The sequence below is a fragment of the Podarcis gaigeae genome (assembly GCF_964106915.1).
Source record: "Podarcis gaigeae genome assembly, chromosome: 8".
NCBI lineage: Eukaryota > Metazoa > Chordata > Lepidosauria > Squamata > Lacertidae > Podarcis > Podarcis gaigeae.
In genome coordinates, this window is record NC_139684.1 from 82,021,905 (window position 1) to 82,041,091 (window position 19,187).

The 19,187-nt window shown below is 51.6% G+C and overlaps 2 protein-coding genes and 1 long non-coding RNA gene across 5 annotated transcripts in view; 1 reads left to right on the forward strand and 2 right to left on the reverse strand.

Moving 5' to 3' along the window:
- TMEM91 (transmembrane protein 91) overlaps nt 1-4,008 on the forward strand; it is a 29,151-nt gene extending 25,143 nt beyond the window's left edge. For 2 of the 3 annotated variants that reach the window (XM_083754288.1, XM_083754289.1), the window contains exons 3-4: nt 1,762-1,905; nt 3,225-4,008. In XM_083754288.1, the coding sequence (XP_083610414.1) occupies nt 1,762-1,905; nt 3,225-3,383 (303 nt within the window). In that variant the 3' untranslated portion in view covers nt 3,384-4,008. Of the gene's footprint in view, nt 1-1,761; nt 1,906-2,147; nt 2,347-3,224 lie in introns of those variants that run through there. The other variant, XM_083754290.1, reaches the window with a different exon arrangement.
- Nucleotides 4,009-6,236: 2,228 nt separating this feature from the next.
- On the reverse strand, nt 6,237-8,566 carry LOC310851867. The gene is made up of 2 exons (XR_014567898.1): nt 7,260-8,566; nt 6,237-7,227 (listed from the first exon to the last, which is right to left on the reverse strand). It is a non-coding gene; the product is annotated as an uncharacterized lncRNA (long non-coding RNA).
- Nucleotides 8,567-11,147: 2,581 nt separating this feature from the next.
- Nucleotides 11,148-19,187, reverse strand: part of EXOSC5 (exosome component 5) — a 39,820-nt gene continuing 31,780 nt past the window's right edge. Inside the window, exon 6 of the mRNA XM_083754321.1 lies at nt 11,148-11,732. Coding sequence (XP_083610447.1) covers nt 11,640-11,732 — 93 coding nt within the window. The 3' untranslated portion in view covers nt 11,148-11,639. The remainder of the gene's footprint in view (nt 11,733-19,187) is intronic.

The following is a 19,187-nucleotide window of genomic DNA, read 5'->3' on the forward strand; positions in this document are numbered from 1 at the left end:
AAGTGTTGCACGTATATATGTTGGGGCTACTGTATTTTTCGCTCTATAAGATGTACCCGACAATAAGACGCACCTAGTTTTAGAGGAGAACAAGAAAAAAAATATTCTCTCCCTCTCTGTGCAGAGCCCCTTCAGCGAAGTGAAGCCAGGAGAGCGTGAGGGATCGGTGCGGACTGACCCCTCTTGCTCTCCTGGCTGCAGCGAAAGCCTGCATTTGCCCCATAGGACGCACACACATTTCCCCTTACTTTTTAGGAGGGGAAAAGTGCGTCTTATAGAGCAAAAAATACGGTATCTAATCTATCTATCTAATCTTAATTTCACATGTATGCTCATGGGTTCTGAACTAGCGGTGCCTGACCCTGGGGTTGTGGTGGATGACTTGTCGAAGATGTCGGCCCAGTGCTCAGCAGCTGTGAAAGAGGTTAATACCTCACTAGGGATCATTAGGAAAGGAATTGAAAACAAAACTGCTGAAACCGCGATGCCATTGAACAGATCTGTGGCGCGGCTGCATTTGGAATACTGTCGCCTGACCTCGGAAAGGGCATTGCAGAGTTGGGAAAAGTTCAGAAAGGGGCAGTCGAAATGATCAAAGGGATGGAGGGAGTCCTCTAGGAGGAAAGTTTGCAGCATTCAGGACTTTTTAGCGTAGAGAAAAAGTGAGCTAGAGGGGACAGGACGGGAGTTTATAAGATGATGGAGGAAGCCGATGGAGAAAAGCCATTTCTTCCTCTCTCACAACACCAGAATTCGTGGACATCCAATGAAACTGAAGTAGTAGTAGTAGTAGTAGTAGTAGTAGTAGTAGTACAGTGGTACCTCAGGTTAAGAACTTAATTTGTTCCGGAGGTCCATTCTTAACCTGAAACTGTTCTTAATTTGAGGTACCACTTAGCTAATGGGGCCTCCTGCTGCCGCTGCATCATTTCTGTTCTCATCCTGAGGTAAAGTTCTTAACCCGAGGTACTATTTCTGGGTTAGCGGAGTCTGTAACCTGAAGCGTCTGTAACCTGAGGTACCACTGTAGTAATATATTATTTATACCCCGCCCATCTGGCTGGGTTTCCACAACCACTCTGGGCGGCTCCCAACAGAATATTAAAAACACGATAAAACATCAAACATTAAAACTTCCCTAAACAGGGTTGCCTTCAGATGTCTTCTAAAAGTCAGACAGTTGTTTATTTCCTTGACATCTGACGGGAGGGCATTCCACAGGGCGGGTGCCACCACCGAGAAGGCCCTCTGCCTGGTTCCCTGTACCCTCACTTCTTGCAGTGAGGGAATTGCCAGAAGGCCCTTGGCGCTGGACCTCAGGGTCCAGGATGAACGATGGGGGTGGAGACGCTCCTTCAGGTATACTGGGCCGAGGCCATTTAGGGCTTGAAAGGCTAGGCACCAACACTTTGAATTGTGCTCAGATGGACAAAACAAATCCTTACAGAGCACATAAACTATGGAACTCCCTCCCACTAGAGACAGCCTCATGGAGGATAATCAACATCTACGAACCACACTGACTCTGCGTGGCCTCAGCAGTTGCAAGCAGCAATGGTTCTGACTCCCGTTGCTGGAAATGGCAGGAGGGGAAGAGTGCAGTTGCTCGCAGGATTCCCAGAAGAGGCGTCTGGTTGGCCACTGTGAGAGCAGGATCGGCTGTAGACCGGATCCAGCTGGGCTCTTTTCCTATTACTGGCGTTCTTTCACCAGATCTCAGAATGAACGAAGCCAACGCTTGCTCTCCCCTTCCCTCCCTAGAATGACTCCTCAAGCGACAGCGATACTGAGAGCGAGAGCAGCTTCTCCATGCTGCTGCCGCAAGATTACCTGGGCTTGGCGGTATTCTCCATGCTGTGCTGCTTCTGGCCACTGGGCATCGCTGCTTTCTACCTGTCCCAAAAGGTGGGTGTCGCTGAGCAGGGAAAAGCTCGCAAAGGGGGCAGGTTTAGGATAGATGCTATACCGGAGTGGATGAAGTGGATAAAGTTTATATATAGCTGATGGACAAAAGAATCAGAAGTTCTTTAGCATCTTGACTTCTCTCCTCTTTCCTCTCCAGTTCTTTTTCTACTCCTTTTCCTTTATCCCTTCCTCTTTCTTTTCCTTCTTTTCTGTCTCTCTTTGCCTTTGGATTAATGTTTTAGTTCGGACAAAAGAAGACATCTGACAACACTCTTTGCATTTTTCTTAACAGACCCTAATAAAATTTATTTGATGGAAAACAGGGCTGGTTGCAAACTGCAGAAATCGACTTGCCACCAAACGCTTGGTTTGAGAGATGTCATTTGTCTAAGGCAGGGGTCAGCAAACTTTTTAAGCAGGGTGCCACACCACTGTCCCTCAGACCTTGTGGGAGGCCGGAGTATGTGTGTGTGTGTGTGTGTGTGTGTGTGTGTGTGTGTGTATAGGGGGGGGGAATGAACAAATTCCAATGCCCCACAAATAACCCAGAGATGCATTTTAAAGAAAAGGGCACATTCTACTCATGTAAAAACACGCTGATTCATGGACCGTTTGCGGGCCGGATTTAGAAGGTGATTGAGCCGGATCTGGCCCCCGGGTCTTAGTTTGCCTACCCATGGTCTAAGGTCACTGAATTGAACAACAGCAAGCAAGGGGTGTGTTGTGAATGGGAGATGGGATCCTTTCCGCAAGGAGCCCAGACGCAGCAGTCAAGAGCAGGGGTCAGCAAACATACTGTGACTCGGGCCGGTGTCTCCAGCGCCGATCGCACCACAGGCTGGAGGGCAGGGGGGTGAGTGCCCATATGCGTGTGTACACGCTATTTCCAGCGCACTTCTGGGTCGGAGGAGCACCAGAAATAGCTTGTGTGCATGTGCACGGGCCTCCTACGACCAGAAATAACGCTTGTGCATGCACAAATAACACTTGCGCATGCGCTCAAGCTATTTCCATTGCTCCTCCGACCCAGAAGTGGGCAGCCGCACAGCGTAGCGCCCGTAAGAGTGGGTGGTGGCAGTGGGGGTCGCTGCGGGCCAGATAAATGAGTCCCTCAGGCCTTATCCAGTCCATGGGCCTTAGTTTGGGGACCCCTGGTCAAGAGCCTGCAGAGTCTGTGCATGCCATTTGATGCATCATGTATCCCAGGCCACGTTAGCTTAACACACAATAGCTACAGCCATTGCCAAGTTCTAGGATCAGGAAGTTGAGCCCCTGCAGCTACCTTTCCCGACATTAAATCCGCTGCCTTTCCTCCCCAGACCAACAAGGCGTCCGCCAAGGGCGACTACCCGGGAGCGTGGACGGCCTCTCGCCAAACCTTCGCCTTGGCTGTCTTGTCCATCATCCTGGGCATCTGCACCTACATCGGAGCAGTGGTGGCGCTCATCGCTTACCTGTCCAACAAGGCCCCGACCTAGGTCTTCCTGCCCCACCGAAGCCACGCCCTCGCCCCCCCTCCGCCCCCAGTTGGGAGTTGGAAAGGCGTGTGCCGACATGACGGGGCGAGCACCGGTTTCCTGATGTTGATTTTGTGAACCAACCAACCAACCCCACCCCAGCAAAGGTGTGTGTGTGGAAGAACTCCACCCTTTCAACTCTCAAGCCCTCGGAGCAAAGAGGATATATGGTTGCAAGAAGCAGGAACCCCAGCCTGGGAAACAGGGTCTCTGCAATGGGTCCCTCCTGGCATCAGGAGTGATGAACGGGCAGCAGCTATCGAAGCAACACCCCTGCCAGTTTGGGGAGAAACCAGCCCCATCGCGGGAGAAGAGGAGACAGGCCCGTTCACCCAGACTGGGACAGAATTTGGGGAGGGGATTTGAGCTTCTGATTCCAGGAAACAGGAGGCGAGGGGATTAGGTTACCTACGGACAATGGGGCACCTCTCTCTCATACCCACGCCCACCCAGGCTTCCCTTAGCTGGCTGTGTCTCTTGGTCACTTCTCCTTTTCTACAGAGGCCCTGGCCTCCACACCCAAAGGTCATGCTCTCCTTACCCCGCCCTCAATAAACTGCCAAGGCACCTCTGCCTCGTGAGCCAATACGTCTTGCCCGCGAAACGAGCCGCGGGGTGCCAAGGCGACTAACCACCTTGGGCGGCATGACCCATAAGGCTGTGGCCTCTGTGGGTCAAGTCAGATCGACCAGGAAGCGGGAGGGAGGGGAGAGTTTAACTGGCCCGCCAAGGTCCTCCCCTACCCTCCAAGTCCTGCGCCGTTCTCCGCCACAGGCGTGAAGAAGCCTTGCCAGCCCAAGGGCCGTATTTCCTCCTGGGTAGGCTTCTGGAGGCCACATTCCAGCAGGGGAGGGGCCAAAGGCCAAAGTGGGCGGGGCAACACATAACTTTCACCGTTTGTACAATAGACTTTCTACATACATGCACATGCGTGCGCACACACACCTTATACAGGCAAGCAAGCATCATTATTAAAGTGCAAGGACACATTCCAGCCAGGCAAACAGTCTCAAGGAATGCAGCAGCGCCTAGGAGGGGCGTACCTTGGAGAAGAGTTGTTGGGGGCCAGAGGAAAGAGGGCCGGAGGGCCTCATTGTCGCCCCAGGGTTGTGGAGATTCCCCACAACCAGCAGTGACTCTTGGTTCCCAGCCCTGAGGCCCACCTGCTATTGCAGATGGGCTCCAGCTCTTTTGCTACGAAACATGGTGTCAGAAGTGGAGGGTCAGAAGCAACTTTTGCCAAAGGGGCAAGAAGCCCTGACTATAGGCTGGTGAGCCGGTCATCCCTCATATATGCCACAGGAGGGATAGGGAACCTGCAGCCCTCCAGGAGCTCTCGGACTCCCAACTCGCATCATCCCTGACTGTTGGTCTTGCTGGTTGGGGTTAATGGGAGCTGCAGTCCAAGGCACACAGATATCCCCCTTCTCTGCACTACAAGGTCCTATTCTGGCCTCACTCAGGCCCTGTTCATACGTGCAAAAAATAAATGAAAACAAAAAATTGCAGCAATTAGCCATGGTGGCAGAAGGAAACCTCCAGCTGCAGAGGCAGTCTACCTGTGCATATCAGGCGGACGAGAGGACCTTCATGCTTTGCCTGCATGGCTTCCTGGAGGGTGCCCCTGGCTGTCCACTATTGGAAACAAGACACTGGGCTACATGCCACCCAGCAAGGCTAGGCTTTGGGTTCAAGTGGTAAAGCGCTCAAGGTCTGGGGGAGAAAGGAGATGAAATATACACACCCCTCAGCATGTCCTCAAATGCTACAGCAGCCTTCTCTAACTTGGTGGCTTCCAGATGTTTTAGAGCAGGCAGGTTGATGAAGTCCGAGATACAGAGCAGGGTGGGGGTGCTGTTTTTGTGCCTCTCCCCTTTCCTGTCCTTTCTCTCCTGCCCCTCCATCCATTACGTTCCCTCCCTCTTCTTCTTCCCTTGTTCTCTCTTGCTGTCCCCCAAAGCGCCCATGAATTATTGAGTGTGCTTGGTGCGCCATCACATATTTATGCGCGGTCCCTGGCCTGCTTCTTTCTAAAGCATTAACCATCATCTCGAGCTCAGCTCAGGTGGAAAAAAAAAAGAATTGAAAAGAGCTCAGACGGTCTGGGGCCCTACTCTGGCGCATGTTGTTAAATGTCAGGAGCAGAGATTTCGTAGGAAGGAAGAGCACATGGCCTAGCAGACTCAGACAGCTCAGCCAACTGTCGGGGGTGATGGGAATTGTGATCTCGCAACATCTAGAAGGCCACAAGCACCCCATATCCCTGTTGTTGGCATCTGTCTGTCTCAAGAGACAATGCAGTGCGCCTCCAGGGGTGAAGTTGACCAGCACTGAAATAACCTCCATGGGGTGCAAGCCTGGGCAGTGTGGATGGAGGTCCTGGGTTGCCCAGACAACAGAACCCCCCCCCCTTGGCCTCCCAAGACGTTTGGCACCAGCTGGGCTGCAGGAGTTGCCGGAAGGAGGCAAATGAGGGAGGGAGGGTGTGTGCATCTTGATTTTTGGATCGGCTACAGGCCATTATTGACAGCCAGATGCAGAGGCGGCTGAGCTGCAAATGGCTCACCTCGTCCCCGCAGATCTGTATCCGCAGCAATGGGGTAGCTGAGTTGCGGCTGGGGCCCATTGGGACAGATAGGGCAGAAGGAAAGGAGCCTAGCAGTAGGGGGCGCCAGAAGACAATGACCTGCAGAGGACAACTAATCCTCAGTTTGCCCTTCTACCTTCTATGTTCTAACCAGCAGCAACACCGAGACTTAGGAGGAGGGAGCAGGGTTGCCATATTTCAACAAGTGAGAATCCGGACACAAAATGTGTTGAGCTTTTTTTACCCAATTTATTGATGCTCCCTTAGGTTCCCCTCCCTCGCTTCTTCCCTTCTTGACACAGAAGCAAAGCCTGCTGTCATCTGCTGCCCTCAGTGCTTCTGAGGCACCTAGAGGGCACCTGTTCCTTATCCTCGTCTGTTGACACAGATACAGTGCATCTGTACATAGAGGTTCTAATCAGCTATTCTGACCAGATTCCTGACGTCCCGGTGTGGCTATCACCTCTTATGACGTCAAAACAGCGCTCCACTGTCAAAAGCAGCATGTGTCTGTACACCAGCTGCTTTTGCAGTGATCAGCATTCCCACGGGCATTCAGGTGGCTTCTGTGAGAATAGGATGCGGGATTCAACGGGCCTTTTGCCTGATCCAGCAGTGCTTTTCTTTTGGGGAAACACAAGCTTTGCAGAAACACACCAAAACATAGTTAGGGGGGGAAATTGAAGTGGGGTGGAAGGAGAGGCAAAACAGCTCAATGGAGACAGAGCGTGCTCAGCGGCAGCAGAATTATGATTGTGGAAGGGGCAGAAACTTGCTGGTAGGGGGAACGGAATGGAGTATCCTGAAGGAAGGTCAGCTAGCTAGGTAGCTGGCCAGCACAGTGAACAGGAATACTCCAAACGCTGGAACATTTTGATGCAAACCCCACTAGTTATGAGCAACCGCTATTGAATTTCTCTCTGATGCCACTTAAAGCCAGAACCCCATAATCTTTTTGCCAATTAATTCCCCCCAGCTAACTGGCCCTTGGCCCATGAACCCCAACTGCTCACTCCAGGGCTAGAAACATGATTGCTTTGGTAAAAGGAAAGCTAGGGTTCTCTGAAAACGGCCGGATGCTCGTTTCTGGGCCTGTGTAACCAAGATTGTAGGACGTAAAAAATATACATTTACTGCTTGGATCCTCCGCTGGACCCCCAAATCACTCGGGCACTCAGGATTTCGCCCTCAGCAGAGGCTGCAAGGGGGGCATGCCCCCTTGCAATGCTGGCATCTCTGGGAGACAGAACCACCGTGGGCTGGCACAGTCGACAGTCTGACTCAAAGCATGCGGCAGATTTTAAAGAGAGTGGGTGGAATTTATCGCTCGCAGCCTCTTCCCCGCTCCAGAAGTCAGGAGGAGCCGAGCGAGCAGTAACAAGTCTCTAGGCAGGATCGCAGGGTGGCAAGCCAATGTCCATTTTTGTGAGGGGGGGCAGCAGCCGTGGCTGTGCCCGGGCAAGACCAGAGGTGGTTTTGGTTGCTCTCGCATTCGCTGCCTAATGAATAAGAGGCAGATCAGAAGGCATCGAAACCCAAGAGCGCAAGGGAGCCTTTGGGAGGGGGGGTGGAGAGAGAAGAAACCGATTCAGACCAAGGCTGCCTAATTGAAAAGAAAGCAAAGGAGGACAAGTGTGTGGCCCCCATCGCCCCTTTCCAAATGGAGGAAGCCTGAGTGACAGCGCTCTCACTTTGATCCCCTCCATCTGTTACACAGACACACACCCCTGCACACCTGCCCCATGGAGCCTGCAAATTAAAATCTCAGTGTTTTTTCCCTAAGGAGGCCGCGGTGGGGCAGAAAGAGTGGGAAATAATACATAGCGCAGCCTTGATTGAATATTCATTGCGGAGAGCAGGAGGCAGAGAGTGCAGCGGTTGGAAACAGAGTCTTGCTTTGTACTAGGGGAAAGGGGAGACGAGGTCGCTTCGTCCTTTAAGGAGAAGGAGATGGAGAAGAAGAGGAGTTGGTGGTTGAGGGTGTTTAGGCCAGGGGGGGAGAAACACGAGGAGGATGCTTGCGCATGCATGCGTGGTGATGCTATCCTGCCCTTTCGAAGCCAGAGGGGATTTTTCCAGAGGGACAGCTGGTTTAAATAAGGAAACGATGAAGACCTCAGAAAGCACCGGTGGGGGAAATAAAAAAAAGATCATTTCATCAACTCAATTAGGCTCATTAATCAAAGCGGGCCGTTTGCCTCTTCCCAGGGCAGCTGGTGAAGGTTAAGAGAGCAGCTGGATCTCTGGGAAGAGGGAAGAGTTTGGGGAGAGAAACCAGGGAGGGGGGTAGCAGGCTTTGCCAAGGACAGCCCCATCGTTCGTCATTTACAGTGACCTGATGGAGATGGATGATAAGGCTTAGCAGCCACACTGTGGGAGCTGCCTCCTGAAGCACAGGAGCCAACACCTCACACGATGCGAGTACAAGTTGGTTGGCTCTGTTCCACAGGCACATAACTGGGAAACCAATCTATATTGCTGAACAGCCCAAATCCTCCTCTTAAAAAAAAAGAGGGGGCAGGTTTCTAGTCCTCATTGATAATACATGCAGTGTGTGTGTGTGTGTGTGTGTGTGTGTGTGTGTGTATTTATAAAGGTAAAGGGACCCCTGACCATTAGGTCTAGTCATGGCCGACTCTGGGGTTGCGGTGCTCATCTCGCTTTACTGGCCGAGGAGCCGGCGTACAGCTTCCGGGTCATGTGGCCAGCATGACTAAGCCGCTTCTGGCGAACCAGAGCAGTGCACGGAAATGCTGTTCACCTTCCCGCCAGGGCGGTACCTATTTATCTACTTGCAGTTTGACATGCTTTCAAACTGCTAGGTTGGCGGGAGCAGGGGCCGAACAACGGGAGCTCACCCTGTCGCGGGGATTCGAACGGCCGACCTTCTGACAGGCAAGTCCTAGGCTCTGTGGTTTAACCCACAGCACCACCCGCATTGCTACGTACACACACACGTGAGGAGCTGCAAACGGTTGCAAACAGAGTTTTCAGCTAACCAGGGCATTTCGAAGGGATGGGTTGGGAGGGAGAGGTCAAACCCCAGCCTGCAATTTCCCTAAGCCACGCTACTTTTTCCCATTATTGCTTTTTCTTCTTGCCTTTCTATGTTCTGCAGCTCCCCCTGCTTCTCTCACCAGTTGTCTGAAAGGAACTTGAGGTGGCAAATAGTGGGATCTGACCCTCCCCCAGAAAACCAGATTTTGGCTGAGAAGCTGTGAAGTAAATTTCACAATACCCACCCACACACCCAGCTCCAAAGTTCAGGAGCCAGCAACATGGGACTCTGTTCTCCTAAGAATGTGCTGTAACCTTGCAATCTCTTTGCAAGGACAAAGTGGGGGTGATTAAAAGACTAAGTGCCATATTAAAATGGTTATTAAGCAGTATCTGCCAGCTCTGGGAGGAAAGGTCGGCTGGGTTCACACCAATAAAGAACGCTTCTGTGCCCCAAGATTTGGGAACAACCCTTTGAGGGCAGGAAGGCTATCAAACCGCAACAAAAGTCTCTCTTTACTTTTGCAGCGCCGATCTGAGCCCAGGATCCCCCTTGGAAGGGGGCAGGAGGACTTTCCCAAACCAGCCCCTGCTCCCCGACCTTAACCAACACGTCGCTGTGTTCCGAGGCAGAGGAAGGCGATGAAAAAGTCTCTGCCAAGCTCCGATTTGGCAGGGGCTGTGCTCTCCCCACCGGCGGCTGCCAAACTGCAAAATGAAAAACAAGCAGGGAAGTTCCGCAGAATATTAATGAGCAGGGGGAAAGCGCGGAGCTCTACGTCTCCATCATATGCCAGGTCCAAGGCATGTATGAGAATGGCAAGGGGGGGTGCATCTCAGTGTATGGTGGGGGGCATCCAATGCAGGCTGTCCCCATGGATTACGCAGTGGGAGCAGCAAGGGTGCGCCAGGATCCAGTGGAGAACGGAGGGGGCAAATCCAGGCATTGTCTCACGCACAGACACCATCCCAGTCTGGATGGGAGCAATGAAATCCGGAGACCGCAAGGCTTGGGCAATGATGGAGGTGCACAGTGTTTGAAAGATGGTTGCAATGAAGGGGTTCTATCCCCAAACCTCAAGGGCATTATGCAGGGAAGCAGAAGGTGGTTTTCAGAAGCATGGCTGCCTCCAGATAGTCATCATGGCTAGAAGCCATCGGTAGCAATTCCTTTCTCCACCCAAGACCCCAATTGCTCATCCCAGCTGTAGCACTTTGAAAGCAGCTAGGCTACGTTTTCCCATTTTCAGCGCCATTCGTATTATTATGAATTAAGAATGATGCTCACGGCAGCACACACGCCTTGCCCCAATTTTATCACTGACCACAAATGATATAGGGACATGGGTGGCGCTGTGGGTTAAACCACAGAGCCTAGGACTTGCCAATTGGAAGGTTGGCAGTTCGAATCCCCGCGACGGAGTGAGCTCCCGTTGCTTGGTCCCTGCTCCTGCCAACCTAGCAGTTTGAAAGCACATTAAAGTGCAAGTAGATAAATAGGTACCACTCCGGCGGGAAGGTAAACAGCGTTTCTGTGCATTGCTCTGGTTCGCCAGAAGCGGTTTAGTCCTGCTGGCCACATGACCTGGAAGCCATACGCCGGCTCCCTTGGCCAGAGTCGGCCACGACTGGATCTAATGGTCAGGGGTCCCTTTACCTTTACCTTACAAATGATATAGTCCAGTTTCCACATTCGGGGAAATTGCAGGGGTCAGCACACCTGAAGTGCAAAGGATGAGCCTCGCTCTGGGAAAACTCTGGGTAGGTGAGGTAGAGAAAGTGTGCGACTGTGAGCTTGGTGGCCAAGTGGGGATTCGAACCAGAGTCCGATGCTCTAACCACTGCTCGTCCCTGGCTTAAAAGGGAATGCTCGAGCTTGGTCAGTATAGCACGAGGCTCTTAATGTCAGGGTCACGGGTTCGATCCCCACGTTGGGCGAAAGATTCCTGTCTCTGTGTTGCAGGGGGTTGGACTAGATGACCCCCTGTGGTCCCTTCCAACTTTTCTATGAACTGCTTGAGGCAAACGTCAGACAGCAGGCAACACAGGCGCCTGCAGATTTCAAACAGGAGAGGTTTTTCTCCGCTGCTTCATTAGGGTAGGTAAAGATAGTTTATAGCACAGTCGGGGGGGAAGAAAAGAATAGGAAAACATGTTCTTTAATGTCCACACAGACAAAAAAAACTATTTTAGGCAAAGCGGAGAGCAGAGGATCCAAAAGGAAGAACTTGGCTTCACAACTAGGCCAAGCTGAGAGACAGCCACCTCACAATCTGTGCGGAAACAATATCTTTCATTGGGGAGTGGGGGGGGGGGGGAGACACGTGCTTACCAAAATGTGAGAGAGCTGGAAGCCCATGTGCTCGGGGAGGGCAGATATGGAGCGCCACAGCGCACAGCCCGTGGCAACGAAGGCCCAGCTTTTTCAGGATCCTGCCATCTTAACCCACAGGCCGTTCCACAATCTCTGTTAATGGCAGCCTGATCAAACAGCACCTCTCCTTTCGGAGCGAAGGATGCAGGAGAATGAAGGCTGGAGGTGCATGGGGAGGCGGTGCTGATCCAGCCAACACCATGTGGTGCCATTTTTAAGCGGTCAAGTCTCTGCTCCGTTCCACTTGGGGGTTGAAGAGTCACCACTTGGAGTATTTCCTGTGAGCCGAATCGCGATAGAACTGGAAGATGGCGTCAGAAGCTAGCTGGGAAGCGGCAATGCATTTCTGGAGCTGTGGAGAGGAAGAGAGGTGGTTATGCTGGAAGGGGAAGGGATCCCTAAAGATCTGGGGGAGGAGAAAAGGGTCCTCACCACCCCCAAAAAAGCCATAGTAGCACACTCGAGGGTGACAGCATTGTTGAAGGTGGCATATGGCGGTGATTTTGGCAGTCAGTTCACCTCTGCGAGGAAACCTGTAGTCAGTTTCAGCTTCCCCAGCTCCTACAGTTTTGGTTTGCCCTTGGAATCAGCCATCGCCATCATCATGAGTTTGTGTGTAGGCCGCTTTTCCATGGCAGAACCGTGCTCAAAACGGCTCACAAGAACGTATAACACAAAGTACGACAACATTTCAAGACGATGCGTTAACAGCTGTGAAACTAAACGCCACACTGGTAGGCCAAAGAAACATCTCAAGTTAACAGATGCTGAAATAACGCTTAATGATAAATTACAAAACACCTAAATAGCAGCAAAAACAATCCCTGCCCGTCTTTCAGACACACGTACGTGTGTGTGTGTGTGTGTGTGTGTGTGTGTCCGGGCCAGGCGAGTGGCAGTGATTGCGCTTGATGGTTCCAGCAAACTCTCCCCTGCAGCAATGCACCAGAGCCCCATGTTCCTTACCATGGCTTTTTAACTTATGATTTGACTTGTTACCCAAGGGTTTCCAAGCGTTTTGTGCCCATTTAAAAACATGCAGCAGCCACACAAACCAAACAGTGCCACCTCAGAGTGGGAAGGTAAGTCTATACAGTGGTACCTTGGGTTAAGAACTTAATTCGTTCCGGAAGTCCGTTCTTAACCTGAAACTGTTCTTAACCTGAAGCACCACTTTAGCTAATGGGGCCTCCCACTGCTGCCGCACGATTTCTGTTCTCATCCTGAAGCAAAGTTCTTAACCCGAGGTACTATTTCTGGGTTAGCAGAGTCTGTAACCTGAAGCGTCTGTAACCCGAGGTACCACTGTACCTGGGGCCAGAAAGATGTCACCGGAGGTACAGATTAAAAGAGTACCAGTCGCTCCTGAACAGGTTACTAAGGAGACTCTTCTGCAGCCTCAGGATCACAGAGAGCTGTCCTCGGACATGCATCAATCCGCCTAAAAGCTTCCTCCCACCTTCGGGGATATAATTCAAGTAAGCCCAGTGACTATTCGTCATGCCTAAACTTTCGCAGGGAGTTCTGAGTGACCGGCAACCTCTGAACCACAGCCTCCCAAGGAAGGAAGGAGACCCATCTGGTCCAGCCCCTGCCTTCCCACAGGTCCTTGAAGGGGACCCGCAAGCAAGGGCAGAAGCACAGCAGCCTTCTCTCGCTGTTCTCCCCAAGCGACTGGCGTTGAGAGGCATGTTGCCTCTGGCCCCGGAGCCAGGGTGCAGCCATCATTAACAGTAGCCATCAGTGGGTTAGGCCATGGGTAGGCAAACTAAGGCCCGGGGGCCGGATCCGGCCAAATCACCTTCTAAATCCGGCCTGTGGAAGGTCCAGGAATCAGCGTGTTTTTACATGAGTAGAATGTGTCCTTTTATTTAAAATGCATCTCTGGGTTATTTGTGGTGCACAGGAAGTCATTCATATTTTTAAAAAATATATATATAGTCCGGCCCCGCACAAGGTCTGAACCCCCTGCTGAAAAAGTTTGCTGACCCCTGGATTAGGCTGGGGTGGGCAGGCTTTGTTCCCCGAAGTACGTACTTTGGAGAGTGTTTTAGCTTTCGCTCACTCCTGGTTTTATTGTCTTTGCTACCTCTGGGTTTTATTTATTTTCTTGTTTCTAATGTAAGTTGCTTTCGTTGACAGGTGAATATAAGTAATGGTTATCACCTTCATGGTAGGAAAAAAGATCCAGACTTGGAGTGTGGTGCAGTCTCCTTCTTTGGAGGTCTTTAAGCAGAGGCTTGACAACCATATGTCAGGAGTGCTCTGATGGTGTTTCCTGCTTGGCAGGGGGTTGGACTCCATGGCCCTTGTGGTCTCTTCCAACTCTATGATTCTATGACAAGCAAGCCCACTGCAACGCCAGAAGCTTGGAATGGTGCAAAGATGATTTGGCGAGGCAAGAGGCTCATCAGATCTGCTGCAGCCACCTGAATGGGTGGTCCCACTCTACCCACTGCCTCACCTGCCTGGTGTGAACCCTGAGCCTAGGGCTGGCTGATTATCTGGTTTTCAACATTGTGATCTATCACTGCCATATACCAATATATCATGTCTGGAATAAGGATGGAGCTCTGTAGGAACACTGGCTGGCTTCCTGGTTTTCCCTGCCTTGTGATTTCTGCATAGCACACACACACACACACACATCATGATTTGCAATATATGGCCAGGTCAAAAATTATGAAACTGACACCACGATACAGATTCCAAACCAGTTTGTGATAATGTTTCAATATATTGCCCAGCCCTAATTACGTCCCAAGGCTACTACTGATTTGGCTCTGAGGGAATTCCCCCACGCAATCAGGTGATCCTGGAGGACCAACCCTGTACAGAGGTACAGAAATGCCCTCCTCTGCAAAGCTTATCCTGTTTTTAATACAGTGGTACCTCGGGTTACAGACGCTTCAGGTAACAGACTCCGCTAACCCAGAAATAGTACCTCGGGTTAAGAACTTTGCTTCAGGATGAGAACAGAAATCATGCTCTAGCGGCATGGCAGCAGCGGGAGCCCCATTAACTAAAGTGGTGCTTCAGGTTAAGAACTGATTCAGGTTAAGAACGGACGTCCAGAATGAATTAAGTTCTTAACCCAAGGTACCACTGTACTAGCACCTGTTTATGTACCTATAGCTCCAGGCTGGGCTGGGCTCCCTCTGTCAGGGCAGAGTCTTGACACCTGTGCATGCTGTTTTTCTGCCTACCTCCTGCTCTGCAGCGATGGGAACTGGTCCTGGGCAGCCTGGAGGCCCGGAATGAATCAAACCCTGCTTTTGCAAAGCCCACCACTGGGTTCCCGCAGCCGGCTTGCCAATTCCAGCCCCGGGCAGATGGAAAGCAAACCAAGGATAGAGGGGAAAGGAAGAGAACGAAAGTTACGCTGAGAAGAAAGCAAGGGGATTTTTTTTATATGCGGGAGAAAGGGTGCAGAGAGAGAATGAGAGGAAGGATCTCAGTGGGGAGACGAAAGGCAGGGAGCTATCAAAGGGCTGAGCAACAAAAGGCCTTTCCGGAGGGGGGGGGGGGAGGAAGAAATCAGATGCAAGAAAGGGAAAAATCCTGCCTTGCTACCCATCTCCCGCCAGCTCCCTGAGGCCAATTAAACCTCAGCGCCGCTTCGCCGACCCCCCCAGCAACCTCTGTGAAGAATGGGGGGGTCAAAAGCCGCCGCCGCCACGCTCCCCACCAACGTTCCTTGCGTCTTAATTAGTCCATTTATATGCAAGGGGGAAAGTGTCCAAACCTCAAAACACACAAAAACAAGGATAGAGATCTCAGCTCCCTCTCTTCCCCTACTTGACACGGCAGACAAGCTGCCTGCCCAGGACTGTCAGGGGCCTCGCGAGGACTTCCCAACTCAATTACCAGCCCTGGCACACATGTGGCAGGGCCAGGGTGGCAGCGGTGGCGGCTCCTGCTTTGGCGTCTTAACCCGCCTGTCGGCAAAGGCGTGCGCTGGGAGGCAGCTGCATCTGGCAAGTGATTTACGGGCACGGAAAGCTGAAACGTAGACAAACGGCTACAAATAAGGGAACCGGCTCGGCCCTCCCGCTCAATACGATGTCGCATCAATCTTCCGGCGCGTTCCGCAAGCGGGCACACTCGCCACACGGAGCGCAGCGCCAGGAGAGGGAAGTGATCGCGCCCTCCTGCTCTTTCCTCTGAGGCGTCTCAGCTGCCACGTTAACGCACAGGGGCAGGCCTCGAAGTGCCAGGAAGGCCTCTCCGAGGAGGGAGAGGCGAAGGATTCGCAAAAAAACCTCTCCCCTCCACACCCCACAAATTTGTTTTGCTTCTTTCGCCCACTATGCATGGCGCCCATTTTGAAGCTGAAGAGTGATCCACGCCAAACCCTTAATGTACGTCCAGCGCTGGTTTTAAAAGCACAAGAACTTCCCCCGAGGAATCCCCGAAGCTGTAGTTTCCCCCTCACACAGCTGTAAAACCATGTCTGGTATGCTTTAAGCAATGGAGTGGAAACCAGCAGCTATTTTGGCTATGCTGTTGCTCCACGGTCAGAGGCAGCAGTGCTTCTCAATACCAGCTGCCGGAAACAGCAAGAGGGGGAGAGTCTGCTCTTGAGGTTGGGTCTTGCTTACGGGTTTCCCATGGGCATCTGGTTGGCCACTGGGAGAAGAGGGCGCAGGATTAGGTGGGCCTTTAGCCTGATCCAGCAGAGAGCCAGTGTGGTGTAGTGGTTAAGAGCGGTAGACTCGTAATCTGGTGAACCGGGTTCGCTTCCCCGCTCCTCCACCTGCAGCTGCTGGGTGACCTTGGGCCAGTCACACTTCTCTGAAGTCTCTCAGCCCCACTCACCTCACAGAGTGTTTGTTGCGGGGGAGGAAGGGAAAGGAGAATGTTAGCCGCTTTGAGACTCCTTAGGGTAGTGATAAAGCGGGATATCAAATCCAAACTACTACTACTACTACTACTACTACTACTCTTCTTCTTCTTCTTCTTCAAAAGAGGAGTGACAAGTTAAACTGCTTGAATATATGGAACTAGCGAATATAACAGAAAAGATCAGGGATAGATCGACCGAGAAGTTTAAAAAGGAATTGGAGATTTATAGGCAATATTTAAAAGAACATTGTCCCCCTATTAAAACTTTAGAATGCAGCCAATCAGAAGCCGTGGAAGTCGTGTCAGACATTCGGGTTCCAAAGAACATATGCAAACTGGAACACTCCCTTCTGGGTTTGCGGCATTCGGAAGCCAAAACGTTCGACTTGCAAGGCGTTCAGGATCCAAGGTACGACTGTGTAGTGACTTGAGGGACAGGGAGGGCCCTCTGGCCCATGGCTTGAATGTGGCCCTGCAAGCCTCACCAGCTGACCTATGGCACTCTCCCCATGCTGTACCCCATCTCCCGGAGCACCCCTCCTGCGAGCCCTTCTGCAACCCTTTACAAGCCTGGCAGGAAGGTGGAATTGAATCCAAACTCTTCTTCTTCTTCTGTGTCAAAGCCACCCAAATCCCATGTCAAGGAAACCGGAATAACGCGACTCGTCTTCACTCATTTTCTGCCACAGTTTCCACAATTCTGTGTGATTTATTCCTGCTTCTGCTCAGTGCCTGGATGCTGAAGCCCTCTTTCCCACTGGCATTCATGGCTAGAAATCTCAAGACATTGGCTCACATACTTTCAAGCCGATCTTCCCAACGGCAAGGAATAGAAACTTGCTTATTTCTTCCCCTGCAATGTGAAGGGAGGGCTCAATTCTGCAAAGGTGGAAGAGTGGGGGGAAATAGGGGAAGGGTCCTTTATAAAGAAGCGGGGAACGGGGAACCGTTCACATTAGGCCAGGAGTCGGCAACGTGTGGCCCATGGGCCGGATGTGGCCCACGAAGACCGTTTTACCGGCCCACAAGCCGCCCGCAAACCGAGCCGCCCACTTGGCAAGTCCCCTGTGCACTGCGCTAAAGCAGCGCAGAGACTCGTCGAGTGGCGCTGGAAATGGCGTCTGCACATGTGCAGATACCAGAAATTGCATCTGTGCATGTCCAGACACCGAAAATTGCTTCTTTGCAGACACGATTTTCGGCGTCTGGGCATGCGCAGAAGCGATTTCCGGTGCCACTGACATGCGCAGATGCGATCTCCAGCATTGCGCTGCACCAGTCCGGCCCACAGATGATCTCCATGGGAGTGATCCAGCCCATGGCCGGTAAAGATTGCCAACCCATGCACTAGGCAATACAAGATGTGCCCTTCCAAACTCTGCCCTCAGCACCCAAGACTACCTCTCTCTTCCCACTCAGCTACTGTGCTCCTTCCAGGAGCTGGTCTAAATCCAGAGAGGTGTAGCCAGACAGGCCTCCGGGTAGGTCAAGCTCGCGGCCTACTAGCCGGCAGAAATTGGAGGGCTGAGAAAAGCTGTGCTGAAAACGGGGGTCCCCGAGAGCTTGTGCCCCTCAAATTATGGGGTGGGGGACGAGGAGTGATTTTCCTTAGCAGGGGAAGAACATAGTGGGAGAGGGGCACGCCACAGAGGTTAGCTGATGGGCAGAGGGCAAAGGTGAAAAAGCAGGATAGGAGAAGAGTTTTATTAAAGCATGATGGAGAACGGTGCTTAAGGGAAAGGGTGATGCAATCAGAGCAACAGGAGATGAAAAGATGAGTCTTCCAGGCCACCCAACCAACGCACTTGGACTCCTGCTCTGCCACCCCAAATCTAGCTATTGTGGCGTTTGTTAAAATGCAAGGAAATTTGATGGAAATCTGCCACGGCGTCATTCAGCAGCTGTTATCAGGAGAGTCCAAAGGGGTTGTTTTAATTTCCTCCCTGGCCTTCTTCCGCTGGACTGGCAGGCATCTCTGAGCTGAGCGTTCCGAAGCACCCGAGTCTCAGCGGGTGGAAGAAATGCAGTCATGGCTCTGTGCTGGACCACAGACAGTACAGCCAATTGCAAAGAGCTAGTTGTTTCAAACTGGATTAGCCACCCATTATTTAGAATCAACACTTAAAACATTAACAGAATTGGTTAAAAATGAATCAAAGGCATGCCATTAATTATAATAAAAACAGCACAGCACCAGTCCTTTAACTAAAAAAAAAAAGTTGATTTCCAAAAGCCTGCGTTCGAACAAGAAGGTGGAAGGACAGCAAAGAGGGAGCTTGTCTAGCTTTTCCAAGGAGGGAGTTCTAAATTCTGGGAGCAACCACCAAGCAACCACCAAGAAGGCCCTGTCTTGTGTGTCTGTGAGGGTGGCAAGACCGAGATAAGGGCCTCCCCAGAAGATCTCAGAACCCAGGCAGGTTCATATGGGGGAATACAGGCTCCATAAAGGGCTTAATAGGTCTGAATTGTGCAAGGAAACAAACTGGTAGCCAACTGAGTTGTTGTAACTGCTCCCTATAACCAGCCCCGGTCAACATTCTGGCTGCAACTCTCTGAGCCAGCTGAAGTTTCTGAGCAGTCGCATGTAGAGCACAATACAGAAATCAAAACAGAATGGGATGTGTCACTGTAATATGTAGTGGAACTAGACCATGAGAGAGAGAAATAAGGACAGCTTACGAATATCACAGCATGCCACGAAGCGTGCAATTCTAAGAATATCATTAGAACATGGAAAAAGTAATAATTGGATAGGACCAAGATGGAAAGCTACAGATGTAGTGGGAAAGGCCACAAAGTTAAAATGGACACATGCAGGACATGTGGCAAGAGGTGATCTGGGCCGATGGAATAAGGCTGGGTTCGCATAGAGACCCTACAAGTTCAAAAGACCAAGGGGATGACCACTATGGAATGGGTGGGCGATCTAAAACTAACAGCAAGGCTTGTGGGGAGGCAACAG